We start from the raw sequence: 21,864 nt of genomic DNA on the forward strand, positions 1-21,864 counted from the left end.
AAATTTTCTCAACAACATACATTGCAAAGTTAAAATTCTTGACTTGCAGAACTAAAAATTGCACACATGTATTAAAAGCAAATACAAAAATCAAAGGAAGCCACCATAGCAACAGCATGAAAATAACAAAATAATAATTAATGCTTTTCTGCCCAAGCTTAATATTGTCCCTCTATAATGATGATGAAAAAATACGAAAAATGCCCAACTCAAGAGTACGAAATGACTAGAAATAAATGGGAATGGTGCACCACTGTCAGTCAGTCTCACAGGTATTAAAGCCACCAACTAGTTGGTGAGAACTGTATCAACTTTCTTTTTGTTACAAAGCACAGCACATTGCAGTGAAAAGCCATCAGTTAGGTGCTGTTTGGGAGGTTGGGAATTAATTATACATGATGCTAGGAAGCAAAATGCGTAAACTACAGATCATTTAAATTTTCTCAACAACATACACTGCAAATTTAAAATGCTAGACTTAAGAGAGGATGAGGGTCTTAAAAACTTGTTCTTTATTTGTTGACATAACTTGTTGAAACTTGACACGCAGGTGATTCATAGAACGTTGATTTCAAATATGCACTTAGATTTCAAATATCTCACTTGGAAGAAAATTTATTGCAAAATAACATTCAAATTAGGCCATTTTTTAAGGGCCTTTATAGTAATTTATCAATTAAAAAACGCTTTTTTAAAAATATGCAAGCATTTCCAAAGGTATGCCACATATCCTAAAGCTTTCTTTTTTTCTTTAAACAAGATAGATTAGCAATTAGGCCAAGTGTGGGCTAATTACTGCCACATCAATTTTTCTGTCCAACTCTGTTATTTATGACCAACAAAATGAGTTTATAGACATTTTGCTAGCTTTAGGATGTGCTTTGGACCTTTGCAAATGTCTGCTTATTGTTAAAAAGTCTTTCTTTAACTGTTAAATTATTATAAAGGCCTGTAAGAAATGACCTAATTAGGATGTTTTATTTTGCCATATATTTCCTTCCAGCTGAGACATTTGAAATTTAGATGCATATTCAAAATCAGCATTCAATGATATACCCAGGTGCTAAGTTTCAGAAAGATATGTTAACAAATAAAATAAAAGCTTTTTAAGACCCTCATCCACGCAAAGTTAAAATGCTCGACTTAAAGGACTAAAACTGCAGAAATGCATTAAAACAAAGAATACAAAAGGGAAAGGAAGCACTCCACATGACAATTACAAAATAATAATCCTGTTCTGCCAAAGTATAAAACTGTAAAACACAAAAAATAGCAAAATCAACAACGCGAAATGACTAATAATAAACGGGAATAGGTATGCACAGGGGTATTGAACTGGGTGAGTTGGAGTGGTGAAACAAACAATTTGCACACAGTCCGTACAAAATAAAATAAAGCATCCAACTTGTAATAGAAAAAAATATAGCATACAGACAACAGAATGCAGAAATTGAAATACAGACTGCAATTCACTAAGGGAGCATCCAGAGGCAATGCAAAACCAAGAACCCAAGAAATTCAAATGCAAAATACAATTCAGTGAGCTAAAAAACGCAACAAATTCGCACAGAACAATTCAATGCCTGAGGAGAGGACTGCCTGAGGGTACTCATCAGTATGAAAATATGAAAAGGTGAAGGTTCACGGGCTCTCCTGTGGCCTTTCCTCGTCCTGTTGAGTTGTCTTCTCGTTTCTGCAAAAAAAGAGTTATTTTCTGCAGTTAGTACAAACCATAAGATATGAAGGAATTTTTTTCAGAGCCCAACAGCCATCGAAAAATTTATTGGAAAGGCATTTTCTTAACCAGTGTATTCTATCAGCTATACAAGTCAAAGTCAGCCCATTAAAAACAGACACACACAAGCTTTCTAGGAGGAGGGACAACAACAGACTTTCGAGGATTAACTCACCAGGCAGAAGCCACACATTTCTGCATAACCTAAAATGAACAAGGCATCAAAGCCAGAATATTACAACCAGTGCTAGGGTCAAAAAGGCAAGCTGCCTAAGATTTAATTATTCATTTTACTTTTTTACTTGCAAGTGCTGCTTTACAAACTCGCACACGCACACACACACGAAAAAGGCTCAGCTCCGGTCGAAATGTTCAGAATAAATCTGAGAAATGCTTGCCTTTTTTTACTATCTCCCACAAAAGCAAACACAACCCATTATTTGAATGTGTGTGTCTCTATAAGTAAGATTTTGTTGAGCCACAGAGGCGAGGGCAATCTTGTTATTGAGATTCGAAAACTGATATCTTACAACCCCACAAAAGAACAAGGGACAAAAATGAAACCAAGAGGGCACAGTGCAGAACTTGAATTTGAAGTTCCGCACTCTGTCCTGTTGGTTTCTTCCTTGTGTCCCTTGTCCTTTTGCGCAGTTGTAAGATGAATTCTAATACCAATCATCAACTAGACTGCCTTTCTATTATATATGGCTATTAATAATGACCAGCTACAAATCTAGTTGTAATCAGGTGCCTATCATTAATATTTAAAAAGTTAACTGTTAGGTATTAGTTATTCATGTTATTAGTTAACATGATTTGCCTGTTTTTTGACATCCGCCAACACTGGTATTACTCTGCCGCAATAAGATTCTCTTTACCCCAAAAACCATATATCTAAAAATTAGTGATCACCTTTGCTGAAACGCCTTGTGTCCCTCCCTGTCAGCCCTTAATTTCAATGTTAAAATTACTATTTCCTGTAAGCCCCTCAATTGCAAGAGATTAGAAATGCCAAAGGAAAGGACTGCATTCCACTTGTCCCCATACCTTTTAGCAGCATTCTGCAGCCGTGCCGGACAGTTTTTCAGCCAACCCTTCGTGGCCTGCTGAATTTGTTCTAGGGTGGCATTCGAAAGCCCTTTTATCAGTCGGACAGCCTCTGTTGATTAAAATAGAAAAAAAAACAATAAAATCACAGCAGAGGGCTGACAGCCTAATTTTGTTCAGAGTATCTTCAGCCATTTGCCACAGAGATAGCTGATGATGTTCCAGCATTTCATATGCTTGCCAGAGAAACAACATAATTACGTAAAGTGTAAGTGCAAAATAAAAAAATTTCTTCGACTTTTATGACCAAGAACAAAAATATTCTGTTTTCCGTAATCTCTGACAATTGTACAAAGAAGCAACGTTCACTTTGAAGAATTATGTGTGCTGCCAACAACCCTGATTTGCCATTTCAACCCTTCTATCACTATGTTATTCTACGTAATTTTTTGGTCAATCTTCTGCAGTTCTAATTAACCGTTCTGAAGAACTGAGACTCACTTTGCAACACAAGGAAGAGCTGCAGCTCTGAAAAAGGACGCTTTCCCTTTTTGCCATAGAGGCTGTATTTTTGCCCCAGAGAGTCGTGCAGCATTCTTGCGAGGATGCGAGCGGTTGCAGATTGGGGCGTGCTCCCCCCGATGCCAGCCAGCTGTTGAGCCTGTGGTAAAATGATGCCACATGAACTATGTGACTCGCCTAACCACAAAACTGCTTTCCAGCATTGAAACAAGATTGTGCGTAACACATCTTCATATATTAGGTACTTCAATGAAACCTTTCTTACATAAAGGCGTCAAGAGCACGGGGCGTGGACAAAGCAAAAACATGAAAGCAGTAGTGCAAGCTGGCCATTCTGGCATGAATTGCAACTAGTACATAGTGCAATAAAATTTAAAAAAGGCTAGTTTGATCTTCACTAACTCTACAAACTACCTCTTGTGTAGAGGCATCAGCGCAATCTAACCAATGCCCTTCAGGAAATAGGCACAAGCTGCAGGTAAAGCTGAACATGACTCATTCACAAGCTAAAACTCTGGCTGTGTCAAGTTACATCAATGCAGCATCTGGAATAAGTAAGAACCAGAGCTAGGCAATTAATTCTATAACGTGGTTTAGCAGCTGGGTTGCTTGTATTTGCTTGTACACGAGTAGATTTGAACCTAGAATTTAATTTCGCAACTTCCAAATAACCTTACCACTTGTGCTTGGAACTGCCTGCTTTCTTGCAACTTTTTTTCCACTTCTTGAAGTTCCTCATCAGTTTTCAGAGGCCATGAGACGCATTCATCGGCAATGCTTTCTGAATTTTCTTTTTCTGACAAAAGCTTTATGATTGTTGCCAGCTGCTTTTTTACGAAGCAAATTTCTCTCAGCAGGAGAACAGAGTTTTCTGAAAACATGGAAAAAAAAAACGAGCATGAACCAGGCAATTAAGGTACCACAACTCTCCACACAATAGCAAATAAAGAAAAAAGACCTTGCAATTCTGCCTGTTGCTGAATGAGCTCTTTTGTATCATTGTTGCTGCCCATCGGTGTGTGAATGCAGCCAGGGAAGACCCACTGTTTTACGTAAATTGCAATGTACTGTACATTTTTTAAGTATTCCTGAAGAACCAGTCAAGAAACAGAATGACAAAAATTTTTGGCATCATCACTAGCCAGCTGCAAAGGTGGCAGAAGGCAAGGGTAAATGCTTAGATATCTGAATACTTCCCACCTGTTCAGAGAGTCACTTAGGGACAATTGCCTGATCAAAGTATAGACAACTTAAAAAAGTAGTTATTCATAGATCCTTCAATGTAATTATTCCCCAAGATGAAGTAATACAAAAAATTTAAAACATTTTGCCTCGTCCTTATTAAGCCCGAAAGCAGTTATCCAGGAATAGTCAAATGAAATGCAAATATGCATAGTCCATCTCATGACAAAACCTCTCTAACAAAAAGATCTTGGCATTGCAAGAATGTCACATGCTGCACATCACCGCCACACAGATTAAAGGCTCGTGTACACAGTGTGCACCAGCTCATTGACCTGGGACTTGAGTACCCGACACACATCATTTTCAAGTTACACGGAGTTGCAGTGTACTATCCCAGTGCAGATGACCAGATAGCATCACCGCGCGTTGTCTGGCATGTGTGAAAATGGTAACAGCTGTGCCACAGGAGAAGGAAGATAGAACAGATGCTCACAGCTACCCTGCTGGGCACCTTTGGCGTGCTTCGAGCAGGACAGAATGCAAAAATCCAGAGAAAAAGACAGCAGCTGGTGTGGGATGCAGCAAGGGGGAGAAAAGACAAAAAGAAAACCGAACCAAAGCCATTTTCGAGCACTATAATGTGAGCTTTTCTCCTCAGCTCACTTCATGCATAGCGCAATTCTGTTTGCAACTGTCGTCTTTACGAAAGGCTACATTATTTACTGTTTTCATGCAGCACAACTGAAAAAATACAATGAAGTTTTGGTTACCAACAGTCGCTGAAAATGCCTCCTGCTGATTCACTGGAGGACGCTGCTCAGGCACTGCATTGAAAGACAAAAAACTGTTACTTGGAAGATATGCACACCACTATAACTTTGTCACTTTTCTAGCTTGTGCAGAACTGCCAAGCCTGCAGGAATGGTACTTGACAAGGTAATATATGTGCAGACACAACCCCTAAGTTATTTGAACATAGATTAATAGCTTATAGGTGCAAAATGCAGAGCTTACCCCATGCACCTACATCATTAATTAGAAAGCTACAGGATAACTGCACCCAGTATTCTTGAAATTTTTTACCACCATAAAACACCAAGCAGAGCTTGCATTATTTTTTGTGGTAGCTATCCACAGCAACAAGATATTTAAGGAGCTTGAATGAACATACAATCAGCCAGTCCCAGCAAAAATTCTAGCACATGGGGCCAAACTGTGATAAATCTACTTACCATTACGAGAGCAAGACGGAATGTCAGGACGACTCTTCTCCTGAGTGACAGCTGCACTGCAATCGCTGATTGAGACGTTAGAAATAAAATGCATTAGAGCCTTGTTACACAAATGCAATGTTTTCATAGCCATTCAGTTTTTCAATGTGGTTGCATTTCAGTTTAGGCCAAACTGGCATTAAGGTGAAGAATGTACTAAAATCCTCAACCTTTGTAACATCAATAACAGGCTTACCTGAAAAATTTTTTTACATATTTTTTAAATCAAACAAAATCCTCTTATTAGATATGCATACAGAAAACAACTTGAGCCTCAGTGGGATCATGCTTTCTATGAGTGCAATGTATATAGTTCCAAATTCTTCCTTAGTTTCGCCCCTAAAAGAAGCAAAATTCCCTTACATTTGGCGACTGAAGGGTGATGGAGGCACATTTTTTAACCCTTCTTCATCATCATGTCCATCAAACTCATCAGATGACAAACACACCATTTGCCTCTTTCGTTTTCCACGGCCTTTTTCTAGGAAACCGTCATGAAAGGGATTGAAAGAAATGGACCGAAAACATTATTAAGGATCATAAAATGGTGCTTTGTGCTACATGAGTATGGTTTAATGATTACACTGCAGCGTAGCCATTTGGAAATTGCTAGCTTCTGCAAACTAAACTTTGTTTCAGATATTCACTTTCAGCCATCAAGAGCTGAGAAGCATGTTAAGAAAATGCATTCAACAGAACACATAGAAAAATGCCACTAAAAGCAAAAATACTGTTCTTGGTGCATGCACACACAATAAATTTAATTGATCAAAGAGAAAAATAGAAAAAGAAGACTTTTAGCTCATTTCACATTTTGAAATGAACTTTTGTATGCCACAAGAAGGAAACATTTCAACTTGTAATTGTTGTTTAATAAACGCTACAGGTCACAGCAGGCGAGATGAGAAATATATATAGTACCTTGATCTGTTGACGTAGCAATATCATCAGTGTCTTCTGCCTTCCTCAGTTTCATCCTTGCTTTTTCATAGGTTTCTAAGAAAATAAAAACAAAGATTGTATCATGAGAGCCAGCAAGCTAGTTGAGTGATCCAACAAATTATTTCAAAACTGAAGCTTTTCTTTTGAGACCAGCAAGTTGCCAGCATACCATTATAAGATGGCACGCCTACTGAAAATGTTGTAGTCTAAGAAAGCTGGTGACGCAGAATAGAAAGCTCAGGCAGGGTGTGGGCAACAGCACAGCAGACACTTCTTTATAACACTCATTTGCAATGCTTGCTTTTTTTCTGTCTAAAAAAAAAGGGTTCACCTTAAGTTAAGGACAACGCAGTGAGCTATGGAAAGAAAAATGACAGGTGTAACGTTAAGAGGTCGGAAGCAGGCAGAATGGGTGAGAGGACAAAACGTGGGTTAATGACATCCTAGTCGAAATCAAGGGGAAGAAGTGGGCTTGGGCAGGGCATCTAATGCGAAGGCAACATAGTGGAGTTGATTCCAAGAGAAAGCAAGCGTAGCAGGAGGCGGCAGAAAGTTAGGTGGGCGGATGAGAATGAGAAATTTGCGGGAATACAATGGCAGCAGATGGCGAAGGACAGGGTCAATTGGGCAGAAAGTTAGGTGGGCGGATGAGAATGAGAAATTTGCGGGAATACAATGGCAGCAGCTGGCGAAGGACAGGGTCAATTGGGGAGACGTAGGATAGGCCTTTGCCCTGCAGTGGCCGTAGTCAGGCTGATGATGACGATGACTGAAGAACAATGTCACAATGGCATTGCCTCAACATTTACCACTGCATGTTTTGTTCCTTTGGTCCCTGCCTTTGATGCATTGTTCAGTTCATTACACATCCTCACACATTACATTCCTTAACAGACCAGATCCCTGCTCTCAGATGTCAAGAACATATACTGCCAGTTGTCCAATGGAAGACCATGAAAGAGTGTGGAAGTATGTACGAATAAGAAAGAAAAACTTGTGTGGAAAAAATATGTGCAACCAACCACAATAGCGGAAAGGAGGTGTAGGAAGTGTTGATGTACCTTACCTTCCATGCTCAAGACGATGACGTCATGCTTTGTGTATGTCGAGTCGGGCACTTCCCTGTGTTTCACGGCTTTCATTGTCCTGGAAGCCTTGAAGTTTGCTGGCCAAAAGCACTGGTCATCTTCAAGCCAATGTGATGGCACCACGTCAACGCTGTTGTCTTCACAAAATCGCACAACAGCAAACATTCTCTGCAGAAGGGAAAGCTTTAAAACAACAAAAATATCACAGCTCACACTGTACATATGCTGTTAAAAGTAAGTGGAAGGCGATATTAGCAAACAAAATTAAAGTCAATGCACTAATTGCATGCATCCTTGAATAGATATATGCACACTAGTGGTAATCGTGTGATTACATAAAGCACCAATAAATTTTGACTCTTATTGTTTCTATTCAAAGAAATAAAATTTTTTCCATGGAGCTCACTTCCAGTTACTTTTGACAGCACTTGTACGCAACAAATGGAAACTTCTGAAGTAAAACTAAGCGGAATGAAGCAGTGGAAAGACCAAATATTCACTGCATGACCCCAAATATGGTAGCAATACACACTTGCACTGGACACTAGACAAGGGCCACACCTTGTCTGATGATGGTTGGGATGCAATGAAAATATTCAAGTCACTGGACCTGCAGGGTACACTGTAGAAGTCACGCAATGCTGTGAACTGCCTCCCAACAAGCACTTTTGATCCGGCTTGATCATAGCAAAAATCAGACACAAGCACAATGCTGGAGTCACTAAGGAGGCAGCAGTTATCCCCAGTAGTGGACTTCAAGTTGAACTGCGGAAAAACAGCAGCTTTAAACTGTGGCCCATTACATGAGCGTGGCAGCTGTCCTCCAGTGTGCATCTGCGTATATGTCACTGAATGCTCCAATGTTTTCTGAATGGCATACAGCTCTCCGCTAGCACTGAGCTCATGTATTCGGTTGTGCAGCTGCTCAAGGGGCCGTGTTGAGCTTCTGACGAGACGTTTGAGCTGAAACATAAAGCTTTCAGCTGCAAACGCACTAAAGCTATCAAGTGCCCCATGGTTTGCTACATCATCTGCTAGATGAACAAGATTATGCACATTGTACGAAACCTTGGCAAGACCATACAATGATTTGAAGGTACGCACAAAAAAGATAAGGAGCTCCTTAGCATAATCATTGTATGCGCTGCACATACTTGGGCTTGCAAGAATTCTGATTGCAACATGCAACACAAGAAAATGCTCATATCTCTCTCGGTCCAGGATGCCTTTCAGCACTGCAGGACCCAGGTACAGGAGAAAAGAACGAAGTTCAGTTGCCTTCCAGAAGGCTAGGTCTTTCAATGGCCGCGGCAAACGTGCAAACTCAGTGCAGCAGAAATTCTTAAGGTCAACTAAGCGCTGCGAAATCTCATGTACACTTGCACATGGTAGGCGGTACGATTTACTGCCCTTCATCCAGAGAACCAGCAACTTTTTGGTGACTCCAATACAGACTAAATGCATGTAATCTAGTGGAAACTGGGACACCAGTCCTATGGGCAGTGACCTAAGCGGAGTGTCGCTGACGTGATGCTCTTCCCGAGTCTTTTGCATAAAACTTTCATCAGTTCGCAGAAGTGCATCTGTTTCTGGAAAAACTACTGAACCGTCTACAAACTCTCCTTCCTGTATGCATTTGCAACAACCAAAATAGCCTGTGTGAGATTTGACACCCAACAAGAAAGCCTTTGCAGGGGCATCGCAAATAAATCCTCTCACATGCACAGTGAACAGCTTCCCAGCAAAGGTCAGTCCACCTGACAAAACAGTTTGAAGTTCAGCAATGAAATCTGCAAGGTAGTCGTCAACTGAACCCGGCTTTGAGTTCCCATGGTAACAGCCAATTAGGAAAACGCTACTACCAGGTATATCAGGCGTTCTTCCAAGGACTGGCCAAAACTGGCTGTGTGAGCTCTTTGTAAGTGGCAGCCCATCAACATAAAATAAAATGCCAATTTGAGACGGTACTGATGACACGTCGACATGTGACAGCACAGCACGTAGACATTCTACAATGCCAAAGTGACAGTAAGATCCTGGTGGCACGCTTCTGACGTTCACTGTACGAGGTGTAGACAATAATGCCCTTGCGTCGCTTGGTAAGCCGGAATAGCATGGATGCTGCCTCATTTCTTTCAACAGCGAAGAAAGCGCGGCGTGAGTTACCTTATGGGTGCTAGCCCACTGCCTCAAGAAATGCCTCATACGGCATTCTGAATCATCATCCTCATGGTATTCTGCATGCTCTGCAGAGGAACTCTCATTAACACATACCTCCTCACACTGAAGCTCGCCTTCGTCTGAGGAGATGGTAGTGTCGCTTCCTGGAGCATCAATTAGCTCATCAGACCGCCTACTGGACTCACTGTCTGAAATGGAAGCAGCGCGCACTGTTCCATTTACATCACGGTCATTACCAGCTTGAGCATTTACACCAGCTTTTTGCGTGCTGTCAACGCTCCCGGCATCGGCCATGCCGCGCGCGTCAGGACGAATATCGCGTACAACGGAGTGCCTGTCAAGTGTTACCTGTTCAGATGAAATGATCACCCCTTCATCTAAAAGATCCACTTGAAAAGCGCTTCCACCTGCGAAGTTCGCGTTGCGTTCGTTTACACTTTCAATTGCACAAACGGACATGACAGCGCCACTATCGTTGGAACCGCGCTCTCCAGCAATTAGACCAGAAACCTCATCGTTCAGTCGGCGCAATTTCTGCCATCGCGATAACTCATCAAACGTTTTCTTGCGTCGTTGCATGCTGAACAATTAGCTTCGGACCAACTGAAAATTATGATTCATACCTTGATGGTGATGAAGCAAAAGCAAGAACTCCGAAACCTCTCACGCTGCAGCACCTGGCCCGCTGGGTACTACCGCGCTTCTAGAGCTGGCGTGACTTTTCGCGCCAAATCGGACCGCAGAAGAAAACATAAATTTTAATTGGGCATTAAAAAAATATTTAATAAAAAATACACATGTGTATGTATTGTTTCCATTAAATAGTAAATTTTAAATTCACCAGCTACGCTTTAACGCATAACATTATTAAAGAGTGCAGTCCTAATCCTGCTCAGTCTTGGCCACGTGGTCTTGGCGTCGCGCTCCCTCCTCAGTTTTTTTTTTTTTTTTTCCTGCATGCTTTCGGCCCGGTCTCGCCACCTCTCATATACGCTCCCTCCTTCCCGCCTCTCTATTTGCCCTGCCGGTCTTGGGCATCGCATGCGCGCGCTTCGTCGAACGCCGGCCGGGAGTCGTTTCGGCTCCCTCCGGCTTTCTGTCTTGCAGTGGAGCCAACGGGAAAGCACGCCTTTGGCAATAGAATATTCCCGCGGCACTGCCGTGCATTGCGAACTGGGGTTTTTCATTTAGTTATCTGTAAGTGACGCGACTCTGGTTACCTCCTGTTTAAGTGTAAACGTATAGTGCAATGTAGGTGCATATATCCATGAAACGTCTTGTGAGGAAGTCCAGCAGACTTCTGAAGCAGGACGTCTAGACGACAACTTGCTTAAGCCGTCTTGCAGCCATCTTGTGTAGCCGAGCATGTGAAAATCCTTCATAAGACAGCTTCCAGATGTCTTGGCTAAGATGTCTTCTAGCCAAGCATAAAGCGTCGTCTTGGAGATGTCTTTGGTAGCTCAAGATATATATGACCAATATAGACATTTCAAGACGTCTACAAGATATTCGGTGCTCAGTGGGCAAACGAAAGAGTTGAACGTGTCCACTAACATCAGCGTCGTGAAGGGCTCCCCATATGAAGCCGCGTTCTGGGAGAGCCCGAAAACCGCGAAGGCAAAGGTGAGAGCACGGAAAGCTGTTCTGGCTGGCAGTGGTTGCGTGCTGTGATGTGTGGTTACCCAGCACGTGCTTGCTGGAGATGCTTTGCGGCAGCGATGGCAGTCGATGCCATCGCTGATAAAAAAAAATTGGCAGTGGCGTAGCTGTGGTTAAGCCTGGATATACAAGCGAAAAGGTTCATTTGCGCTTGCTTTGACGTCATGGCTGTCGCAGTTCGCGCATAATGCACTGGGAGCACCATGGTAACGGTGGAGGCGTTCGGCCGTCCACACACTGCCTGCACGGAGGCAGCGGAGGAGACGCGGGTGTAGTGACTACGGTGCTGTCTTGGAAGGTTTTTTTATGGACAGTGCTTTCCATTCCTTTCGGGTGTACACCAAGATATGAGACAGTCATTTCCTTCCCTTAAAACCAATTTTCGTTTCATTTCGTTTTCCTTAAGGCCCTTACGGCGCGGCGCGGTTCGGGTATCCACCGAGATATGAGAGAGGCAGACTTCTTTTCTTTACTTAAAACCAATTTTCTTTTCATTTTTCTTCGCTTACGGCGCGGTTCGGGTGTCCACCGAGATGTGTGTGTTTCATGGCGCACTTTCGTTTTTTATTTTTTGTTTGTGTGCTTATTTTTCATTTTTTCTTTTTATTTTTCCTTGTGTATCTTTAACTTTCCTTCTTTTTATTTTTTCACTTTTCCTTTTTCCTTTCTTTCTTGTATTTTTTCTTCACATTACATTTTCTGCAATTCTATTTATTTTTCGTTCGTTTTTTAATGATTTTTAATAATATTTCTATTTTGGCTATTTTATTCCTTTTATTTTATTTATGAAACACATTCATTCACTAGAACCGCCTTTATTCGTGCTCAAACCTTGAGCATTCGTGGCGGAGTGGTAGTGTCTCCTCTTCAAATGCCAAAGGCCCTGGTTCGACTCCCAGGCTCGACGCAGTTTCTTTTCAAGTAGTGACGTGGCGGCGGCGACAGCTACGGCCACCTGCGCCGCGCGTGACGTCACTCGGTTTCGCGCATGCGCAGAACTCGCCATTCGGTTTCACGGCGCACAGCATAAGCTTAGCTGGCTTCCGACCCTCGTAGTGAAGCTTTTCGCTTCAAAAAACCGTCACAGTTTCCAAGCAAAGTAGAAGCATCCTGTATTTCTGATTGCTAGTGCCCGGCCCGAAATGTGGCTTCGTCCCAGAGATGGCCTTCCCTCAGGGAAGTCCTTCAGAACATATCAGGGCTGTGTTAAGGTCATAGTCAAGGGTTCGACGAGGGATCATCTGGTCAGGCATTAGTTGAAGTAAAAGTGTAACAGGCCACTGAATAAATCAAAGAAAAAATTGGCTGTAATTTAGCTCTCGTTGAACCTGGAGGATTGCGAAAGCAACTTCTGCGCATTACGTACGCTGCCCACAGTGTCGCCGTCTCGCGTGCACGACCATACTGCGCATGCGCGAGGAGCAAGTGACGTCACTACGCACAGCTGGCGTGCCTCACCGCGCGCGCTCGCCTTTCTTTCCTTAAAATGATCGGAGTGTAAAACGTGGCCAACGCCAATGAACACAACGAACGCCGACGGCATATGGCTTCAGCGCCGCGTTTCTGGCGTAACGTTGTAATGCCAACGCATGTCTGGAGTATCCGGGTTCGAACCCGACCCCGGCGGCCGCGTTTCGATGGAGGCGAAACGCAAAAGGCGCCCGTGTGCTCTGCGATGACAGTGTACGTTAAAGATCCCCAAGTGGTCGAAATTATTCCGGAGACCTCCACTACGGCACCTCTTTCTCTCTTTCTTCTTTCGCTCCCACCTTCCTCCCTTCCCTTACGGCTCGGTTCAGGTGTCCGCCGATATATGTGAGACAGATACTGCGCCATTTCCTTTCCTCAAAAATCAATTTAATTATTTTTACACCTGTCACTACCGCCACTTAGCTTAAAGCCTGGTTGAGATGTCAACTGTTCTAAGAGGGCAGTTATGCGCCTTCCCTCTGGTTCAGGTGTCCACCGAGATGTGGACACCTGGCCCTCACCTCATGCTACGTATATCCTGGCATAGGAGAGCTAAGCCACTCCCAATTTTATGTACACCACAAACTACGCAGATCGCTACTGCGCATCAGAGAGAGAGAGAGATGGAGAGTGTCGGCGAGGCGATGGAGAGCACGCTGCAGCGGCGGCCTCGGCGCGCCAGCCATGCGCCGTGTGACGCCACCCGCTCCTCGCGCATGCGCAGCATGGCTTTTCCAGAGCTCCGCGAAATGGCTCGGCGACTGGCGTAGTGTTTCTTTCGCAACAAAAATTGTTTCGAACCCGTACGCGTTCGTTGTTCACAATGAGGCTAGGAGACCACGCTGTCGAAACTTGAATGCGCAGAATATGGCGTAATGAGATGCGCGGCATCGTTCATGGTGAGAGGCTCCGAGAGGCCTCTCGGAGCTGGACACGCCTGTCAATATGCAAGTCTGTGGTGCTTAACAAAGCAGAGGGCGCATCTGGGCGTTCTATTTTCTTACTGAGTACCTGTTCATCGTACTTAATTTGTTTTCGTGTGGGTCGCACTCCCTCTATATTTTTTATGTGTATTTCTCTGCTATGTGCTTTGTGTTTCTCGCTGACCTGTTCTGTACCCACCCCTATAAAAGGGGATGTAGTAACAAAGTAAAATCACTCCTGAAGAAGATCGGTCTTCCGATGGAAATGTCGAGTCAAAAAAATGTTTCCTTTAACGAAGCGTATACTTCGCTATATACTCCTGTAAGCAGTCAAGTGCTTCATGCTCTCGCAACCCATATATAGTAGTAGTACAAGACCTTTATTCGGCCATAATTTACAGGCCGAGCATGTCGACCGCCTGGGCGATCAGAAGTCGCTGTTCTTCCTCCCCTTCAGCGCCAAGCCAGTCAAGCCAGGTGGTGATGGATAAAGAAGGTGGGGGGGGGGGGGGGGTAGGAACCTGACTGCTGAGCAGCCGGGCAATACAAGAGGCAATGGGCCAGGTCCGCATAGATACAGGGGCAGTTGGGACAGGAAGGGTCTGTTCGATAGCGACAGAGAAAGGCGAGACGGGGTGATAACTGCGTTCATTTGGATGTGCCGAAGAAGGCGAGCCTCCGGCACCGTGAGCGATGGATGAGGGGGAGGGTAAAGGCGTTTGTCTAGGCGGAGTTCGAGGTAGACCTCTTTTATGGTACGGCGAAGGGTGAGTCTCCCACCATCCTCCGAGGGCTTGGGCCAGGGGATCAACGGTGCCCGGAAAAGTGTGTCGCGGGCGAGATGATGGGCCAGCTCATTGCCGTCAATTCCTGAATGCCCATGGAACCCAGCGGAGGAAAATGATGGAAGGCTGCAATGCGGAGACCGCTCGTTCGACCTCCTGTTGGAGAGAAGGGGTTAGGGTGCGTTTCTGTACGTGGTGTATAGCGGCTTATGAGTCTGAATAGACTGTGTACTCTTGAAGAGAGGGAAGAAGAGTAAATGACTGAAGGACATGTGCAATGGCGAGGACCTCGAGGGACAGTGCATCCGGAGGGTGTAGATACGGCCCGCTGGTGTGGGTTTCAGGAGCGGGGAGGTGGGGATGGCACATGGCGTAGCCGCAGGAACCTCGAGGAGCCACGAAGGAGGCATTCGTGTAGGCTACACCCTGGGTATCAAAGAGAGGGGAATGGTGCTGCGCGGCCGCTTGACGACGGCCGGCGCGCAGGATGGGGGACATGTTGTTCGGGATGGGGAGGATACGAAGATTGGGAGCCGGGGTTGGAATAGGAGAGGTAAAAGGGGCGATGTGAATGGGCGAGATACCCGCTTGATTCAGTAACCACTGACCCTGACGGGTAAGGGAATGCCGAACAAGCTGCGAGTCATGATGGAGAGAGAGAAGAGAACGGAGAGGATGTAAGAGGCCTGTGGCAAACATCTTAGCGGTAGAGGTAGTGATAGGGAGGTTGAGAGTTGATTTGTAGTAGAGTCCCACAAGGGCTGTCTCGAGAGTGTTAAGTTGAGCCTGATTGAAGGAAATGTAGGGTGCAAAGTACAAGACCTTGTTGAGGGCCAGCGCGTGGGCAACTCGGCACGCGTGAGCCTCGTGGAGACCTGAGCGCCGAGTGACCACGCGCCGCAGTAAGTGAGTTACGGAGTGGCAGGTGGTGACAGTGCGGTGGAGGGCTTGCACATTCTTAGCCACATGCAAAGGAAAGCCAAGAACTTTGCACTGCGTGAGAGAGAGAGAGAAAAGCTTTATTTCAACAGGAATTCGGGGCCCGATCCAGGGTCCCCGCACGACCCCACTGCACTCAAGTGTTTATGTTCCGAAGGTCCATAACACTGGCAGCACGGCCGGTGGCGATGGTCTGCACGGCCGGGTCCACCGAGCGCAGCAGGGTCTCCCAGTCCTCCCAGGTCTTGAGGTTCTCTAGGTCCCGCGGGGGAGGGTCCGCCGGGCAGAGGGAAAGGATGTGGAGGGAAGAAGCGAAGGATTCCGGGCTGAGGGCGCAAGCAGGTGTGGGGAAGGAGGGATGATAGTGGGTTAGGGTTAGGGTAGGGGCGAGGGGAGAGTGTGTGTCTGTAATCTGCGCCAGAGTGTTGCTTGTCATCTAGGGAGGGGTGGGGCGGGGGGTAGAGATGGCGTGAGGCTGTGTATGCCTGGGTCAGCTCACTGAATGAGTGCATGCGCACCTTCGTGAATCCCCGATCCGAGGCCATCTGAGCCCGGTTTTATGAACCTCGGGCTAGAAGGATGGCGGCCTCGTTTCCGGGATTCCCGGAGTGCGCAGGAATCCATATCACCTCCACTTGGCGGGGCGGGGGTGCATCGGGCGAGTCCAGTATGTCAAAAGCAGGGACATGAACTCGGCCTCGAGCAAAATTTGGAATCCAAGTTTTAGAGTCACTTAAAATATACCGGGCTTCCGTGCGAGTGATAGCAAGTGCAATGGCGGCTTCCTCTGCAGCCTCTGGGGACGTGTCGGGAGGGAGAGCTAGTGTGAGGAGGGTGGATGAAGAGGAGTCCACCGCAGCTGCTGTCGCTTCATCACCCGTGCAGGCAGCGTCCACCCACACAGCGTCCGGCTCGGGGCCGTACGCTCGCCTTCGCACGGGCTCTGCGTGACGACAGGAATGGGAGAGCCAGAAAGGTGGAGAGAGACGAAGTGGTTGTGTGAGCGCTGGTAGGAGGAATGGTTGAGAAGGAGAAACTCGGATTTTTCAGGAGCAGGAGAGAGGCCAGCGGTGTTGAGAAAGGAGTCAATGAGATCTAGGCCACGTTGCAGGGTGTCCTGTACGTGACCGGGACAGCGCGACGAACACCACAGAGTGATGTCATCGGCGTAAAATATATGATGCAGGTCGGGAATTTCAGCTAGCTGGGAGGCGAGAGGGGCCATAGTAAGATTGAAAAGGGTAGGAGAGAGAACAGCACCTTGAGGAGTGCCACGGGTGAGGTGGTGGGTGTCGGACAGGTGGGTGTCTACTCGAAAGCGAGCTACACGTTGAGAGAGAAATGAACGGATATAAGAGTACATGCGGGGGCCACAGTCTAGGTTGTCAAGTTGGGAAAGGATGTGGTCGTGGCAAACACTGTCGAAGGCCTTGCGAACATCGACGGTCACAAGTGCGTGATTTTGAGTGGGAGTAGGTGACAGAAAGGTGTGCTGGAGAATCAGAAACATGTCCTGTGCACAGACGCTGCGTCGGAACCCGATGAGGGAATGTGGGAAGAACTTCCTCGCCTCGAGAAAATAAGAGAGGTGAGTCAAAGCCATTCGCTCAAGGGTCGTACCAACACGCGATGTCAGGGAGATTGGGCGGAGGTTAGAGAGAGAGGAAGGTTCGCCCGGCTTTGGAATCATAGAAATGAGGGAGGAGGTCCACGAGCGCGGCAGGTAACCGCTGTTCCAGGCCTCATTGTAGGTTTGAAGGAGGAATTGTTTGGCGCAGTCAGGAAGGTTGCGAAGTGTGGTATATGTAATGGCATCCTCACCGGGAGCCGAGCGTGTAGCATTAGCAGCCAGTTCCGATTCGAGCTCTCTGATAGTGAAGGAGTGGTCCAGATCGGGGTTAGGTCCGCCCGAGTACATCGGATAGGAGAGTGCCAGGGGGGGGGGGGGGGGGGAGGTAGAGAGGCGAGCTGATCAAAAACCTCAGAGGGGAGTCCCCTTAGTGAGGGCTTTAGCTAGAGTGGGAGCAAGGGCAGGCTTAGTGCCAAGGAGGGATTTGAAGAGGGACCATGTGGATCGCGAATGCAAAGCAGAGTCAAGACGGTCTTAAAGAGCACTCCAACGAGAGTGCTCGAGTGAGGCGCAGTGGGTGACGATCTCGGCCCGCAGAGCAGTTATCCGGGAGGAGAGTTGGGCATTGGGGGGTTGGGAGCGAAAGGAGCGTTGAAGACGTTTACGGCGACGCCATAAACGGAGATGAGGATATGGGTCTGGGACTGTGTGACGAGTGCGAATGCGAATGCGACGGCTACTGGACGTGAGCGCTGCAGTGATGAGCGACGTCCAGTCGTCGTAGGACTGAAAGGAGTCGGAGGCGAGATTAGTGCGGAAGGCGTGCCAGTCAGTGTGTATGACCGGATGACATTGAGGGATGTGGGAAAGAGAGGTGTTAATATGGACGAAAAGTGGTCATTGAGAAGAGTTTCGGCTGTCACCTGCCAGTGAAAAGAAAGTGAACCCCGAGAGAAAGTGAGGTCAGGTGTCGTGGGGCGCTGTGAGGCAGTGCCCGCTCGAGTAGGGCAGCCAGGAGTATTAAGAAGGGTGACGTGGCGTTCCTGGGCCAGACAGTGGAGGAGGCGGCCGGGTTTGAGGGTTTGAGGGGAGCCCCAGAGTGTATGAGGGGCATTGAAGTCACCACCAAAGAGGAGATGGGAGTTAGAAGGAAGAGAGTGAAGGAACTTGCCCAGGGCAGAGAATAAAGAGTAGGTGACAGGGGGGTTGTAGAAAGACAAAAGGGGGAGTGAGACGCGAGAAGGGTGGTAACAAACCACACCGACTAAATATTTAAGGAGGGTGGAGGGGATATCAAGTGGCTCCACGAGCACGTCGCTGCGTACGCAAGTGGTGTGGACGCAGTGGCATGGTAGGTGCGGTAGCCTGGGACAGTGCGGGCAGTCCGAGTCTCCTGGAGAAGGAGAAAATGTGGCAGGGAGGGTCGGGTGAGGAGATATTGGTGGAGAGGGGTCTTATTGTGGCGAAGATTTCGGCAGTTCCACTGCACAATCTCGAGGTCCTCGCCAAACGCCATTATGATAGTGGAGAGGTAGAGGCTCGCAATGGTACGCGTTCCTTCTTTTTTGCTGGGGACAGTGACTCATGTTCGGATTGGAGCATAGAAGTGAAGGAGATATATATATATATATATATATATATATATATATATATATATATATATATATATGCCGCCGCGGTGGCTCAGTGGCTATGGTGCTCGGCTGCTGGCCCGAAAGACGCGGGTTCGATCCCGGTCGCAGCGGCTGAATTTCTTTGGAGTAGAAATTCGAGGCCCGTGTACTGTGCGATGTCAGTGCACGTTAAAGAACCCCAGGTGGTCGAAATTTCCGGAGCCCTCCACTACGGCGTCTCTCATAGCCTTAGTCGCTTTGAGACGTTAAACCCCATAAACCAACCATATATATATATATATATATATATATATATCCCATAAACCAACCATATATATATATATATATATATATATATATATATATTTATATATATATTTATATATATATATATATATATATATATATATGTGTGTGTGTGTGTGTGTGTGTGTGTGTGTTTAAAGCGATACGCTGAGTGGATATCATTTTTCTTGACGATAATCTTTACAAAGTCCCTATACACTAACTAGTTGCCACAAGATTGGCGATGCGCAGTCGTAACACCTGTTTTTAAAAACGGCGACCGACTACTCGCAAATAATTATCGCCCGATTTCCCTGACAAGGATCAGCTGTAAACTATTGGAACATATCATAAGTAAACATATACTAACTTTCCTCGAGGATAACGCGTTCTTTTATCAGCATCAGCACGAGTTCCGAAGAGGGCTACCTACCATAACACAGCTCATTGAAACGATTCATGATTTTAGTTCAGCCATAGATGCCCAAGAAAAAATAGATGTCATTTGCGTAGATTTTGCAAGAGCATTTGACAAGGTTCCACACAGTAAATTACTTATCAATTTACACAAAGCAGGAATTAGCGAAACCATTCTTAAGTGGATTAAAGCCTATTTGAACAATCGCAGGCAAGTTGTGCATGTGGATGATTGTTTTTATTGTACACTAGAAGTATTTTCTGGCGTTCCTCAAGGGTCGGTTTTAGCTCCATTACTGTTCCTAATTTATATTAATGATGTTAACGAGGTTACCGAGTCTCCCGTAGAATTGAAGCTTTTTGCAGATGACTGTTTAATTTATTCTCGAATTACACAAGCTGCCGACCAGATTAGAATAAACCGTGTCCTTCATTCCTTGCATCTTTGGTGCGAAAAATGGGGAATGGAAATTACACCAAATCAACTTTTACGCATATAACTAATAAGAAGACTGTGCAGTTATTTTCTTATAATGTTGGAAAAAATAATCTAAAAAATGTTGATACCTTCGAGTATTTAGGCTTCACAATTACACATAATCTGCAGTGGCATAAACATATTAAAAATGTGTGCTCGACAGCTTCCCAAAAACTTTACTTTCTGAGGAAGAAATTGGAACATGCAACAAAAGATGTCAAATTGATAGCTTACAAAACATTCATCCGCCCATCCTTGGAGTACGCTTGTGTTGTCTGGAGCCCGCACCAAAAAGTTCTAAAAGGTAAACTGGAACGAATTCAAAGAATGGCCGCTCGTTTTATTTCGTCAAGATACAGAAGAAAGGACTCAGTGACGGAAATGCTGAACTCATGTGGGCTCGAGTCACTTGAAAATTGATGGAAAAAATCAAGGCTAAAGCTTTTCATTCAAATAATTCAAGGCCACTTTAAGATAAAATCAGATAGATATGTTCAGCCTCCGGGAAGACAGCGCGAGAACAAACCACACTCGATCATTCAAGCCTTACGACTCACGTGTTGATGTTTTTCGTTACTCTTTTTTTCCTGATGTCATCGAAATTTGGAATGCTTTGCCTGTTGAAGTTGTCGAGCAATCGGACGTGCACAAGTTCGAACGTTCTATCGACATTTTGTGTCGGGGGCACCCAACTTGATGTTATGAGATATGAATTTTGTCTGTTGTACATTGCTTTGTATTCCCTCCCTGTAACGACCCTCAAGCGAGGGTTAACAGTATCAATATATATATATATATATATATATATATATATATATATATATATATATATATATAGTTGCAGGAGGTCTTGTCGTTCAATGGGCCAGGAAGACTTGTAGAAGAAGGGGTCACAACCTTGCAATTATCTTAATACCGACAGTTTCGGACGGAGGACCGTCCTTCCTCAGGGTATACACAAGAATGAACACAATTTCTCATTTTCTACGCAGCGTGCGCAAAGGGTGAGGTGAAACCACTCTCTCTCCCGTTAGTGGAAAGGGACGCAAAGTCAGTATAAGACGCAAGTGCTCCAGTCCATTTAGGGGGAAGAGGGTGACGGTTGCGAAGGGCAGGGAATGGGAAAAAACATATATGCACAAAAATATAAAAATAAAGGAAGCAAAAGTAACATTAAAAAATAAAAATAAATATAGGAAGGCAACGGCGGAGGCTTGGGTAACAAAGCTATAGAAATAGATAGGGAGGGAACTAGTTGCTTCTCAGTAGGAATGTTTCGAGAGCAGCTCCCTTCGGTGTGGGTGGTGAACCCAGCAGAATTAACACAAACAATATTCTAACAAGGAAAGTACAAAGCAAAACCACAAATAAAACAAAAAAAGAAACACAAAGAGAAGAAAGAAACAAGCGCACGCATGCATGTGTACAGTGTATAACATCACAGAACGGACCGCTCCCCAGCGGTGTAGGTGTTTTGGACCGTTGTAACGTGAGTTACGAGTCAGCCACAAAATTTAGAGCTGTTTAAGACAAGCCCGTTATCGCCACGGCGGAAGCGCGGCGCCGCGGTCGAGGGAGGCAGGGCGGCCGGCCAGACGCCGTGCGGGAACCCGATCCCGCAGCCGAGTGCCGCGGCGTCCGACCCACAGTAGGCCATATATATACATGTATATAGCATTAAGTGGGCATGCAATTAAACGCGTCCGTTAAGGAACCCCTCTCGGCCATGTTACTCCACTGCGTTAGCAGTATAG

General features: G+C 45.4%; 2 protein-coding genes across 2 annotated transcripts in view; one reads left to right on the forward strand and one right to left on the reverse strand.

Annotated features, from left to right (window-relative positions):
• Window positions 1-4,441: 4,441 nt before the first annotated feature.
• On the reverse strand, window positions 4,442-8,219 carry LOC149331762 (uncharacterized). Its single transcript, XM_089557408.1, has 5 exons — window positions 7,769-8,219; window positions 6,682-6,756; window positions 6,124-6,241; window positions 5,722-5,786; window positions 4,442-4,449 (listed from the first exon to the last, which is right to left on the reverse strand). Exons 1-5 carry the CDS (start codon window positions 8,010-8,012, stop codon window positions 4,442-4,444), a joined length of 510 nt encoding a protein of 169 aa, XP_089413534.1. The 5' UTR covers window positions 8,013-8,219.
• A 3,293-nt stretch (window positions 8,220-11,512) lies between these two features.
• Window positions 11,513-21,864, forward strand: part of LOC149331763 (membrane metallo-endopeptidase-like 1) — a 607,819-nt gene continuing 597,467 nt past the window's right edge. The window contains exon 1 of the mRNA XM_089556867.1: window positions 11,513-11,594. The gene's annotated coding sequence lies outside the window, so the exon portion shown is untranslated. The remainder of the gene's footprint in view (window positions 11,595-21,864) is intronic.

Source organism: Amblyomma mixtum, chromosome 8 (genome assembly GCF_055824585.1).
Source record: "Amblyomma mixtum isolate Tamu chromosome 8, ASM5582458v1, whole genome shotgun sequence".
NCBI classification, from domain to species: Eukaryota; Metazoa; Arthropoda; class Arachnida; order Ixodida; family Ixodidae; genus Amblyomma; species Amblyomma mixtum.

Coding starts and splice junctions, on each gene's coding strand:
- LOC149331762 (XM_089557408.1), bottom strand. CDS start 8,012: ATGTACAGTGTGAGCTGTGATATTTTTGTTGTTTTAAAGCTTTCCCTT. Junction 6,757..7,768: donor CATCGTCTTGAGCATGGAAG/GTAAGGTACATC, acceptor TTATTTTCTTAG/AAACCTATGAAAAAGCAAGG. Junction 5,787..6,123: donor TCACCCTTCAGTCGCCAAAT/GTAAGGGAATTT, acceptor CGTCTCAATCAG/CGATTGCAGTGCAGCTGTCA.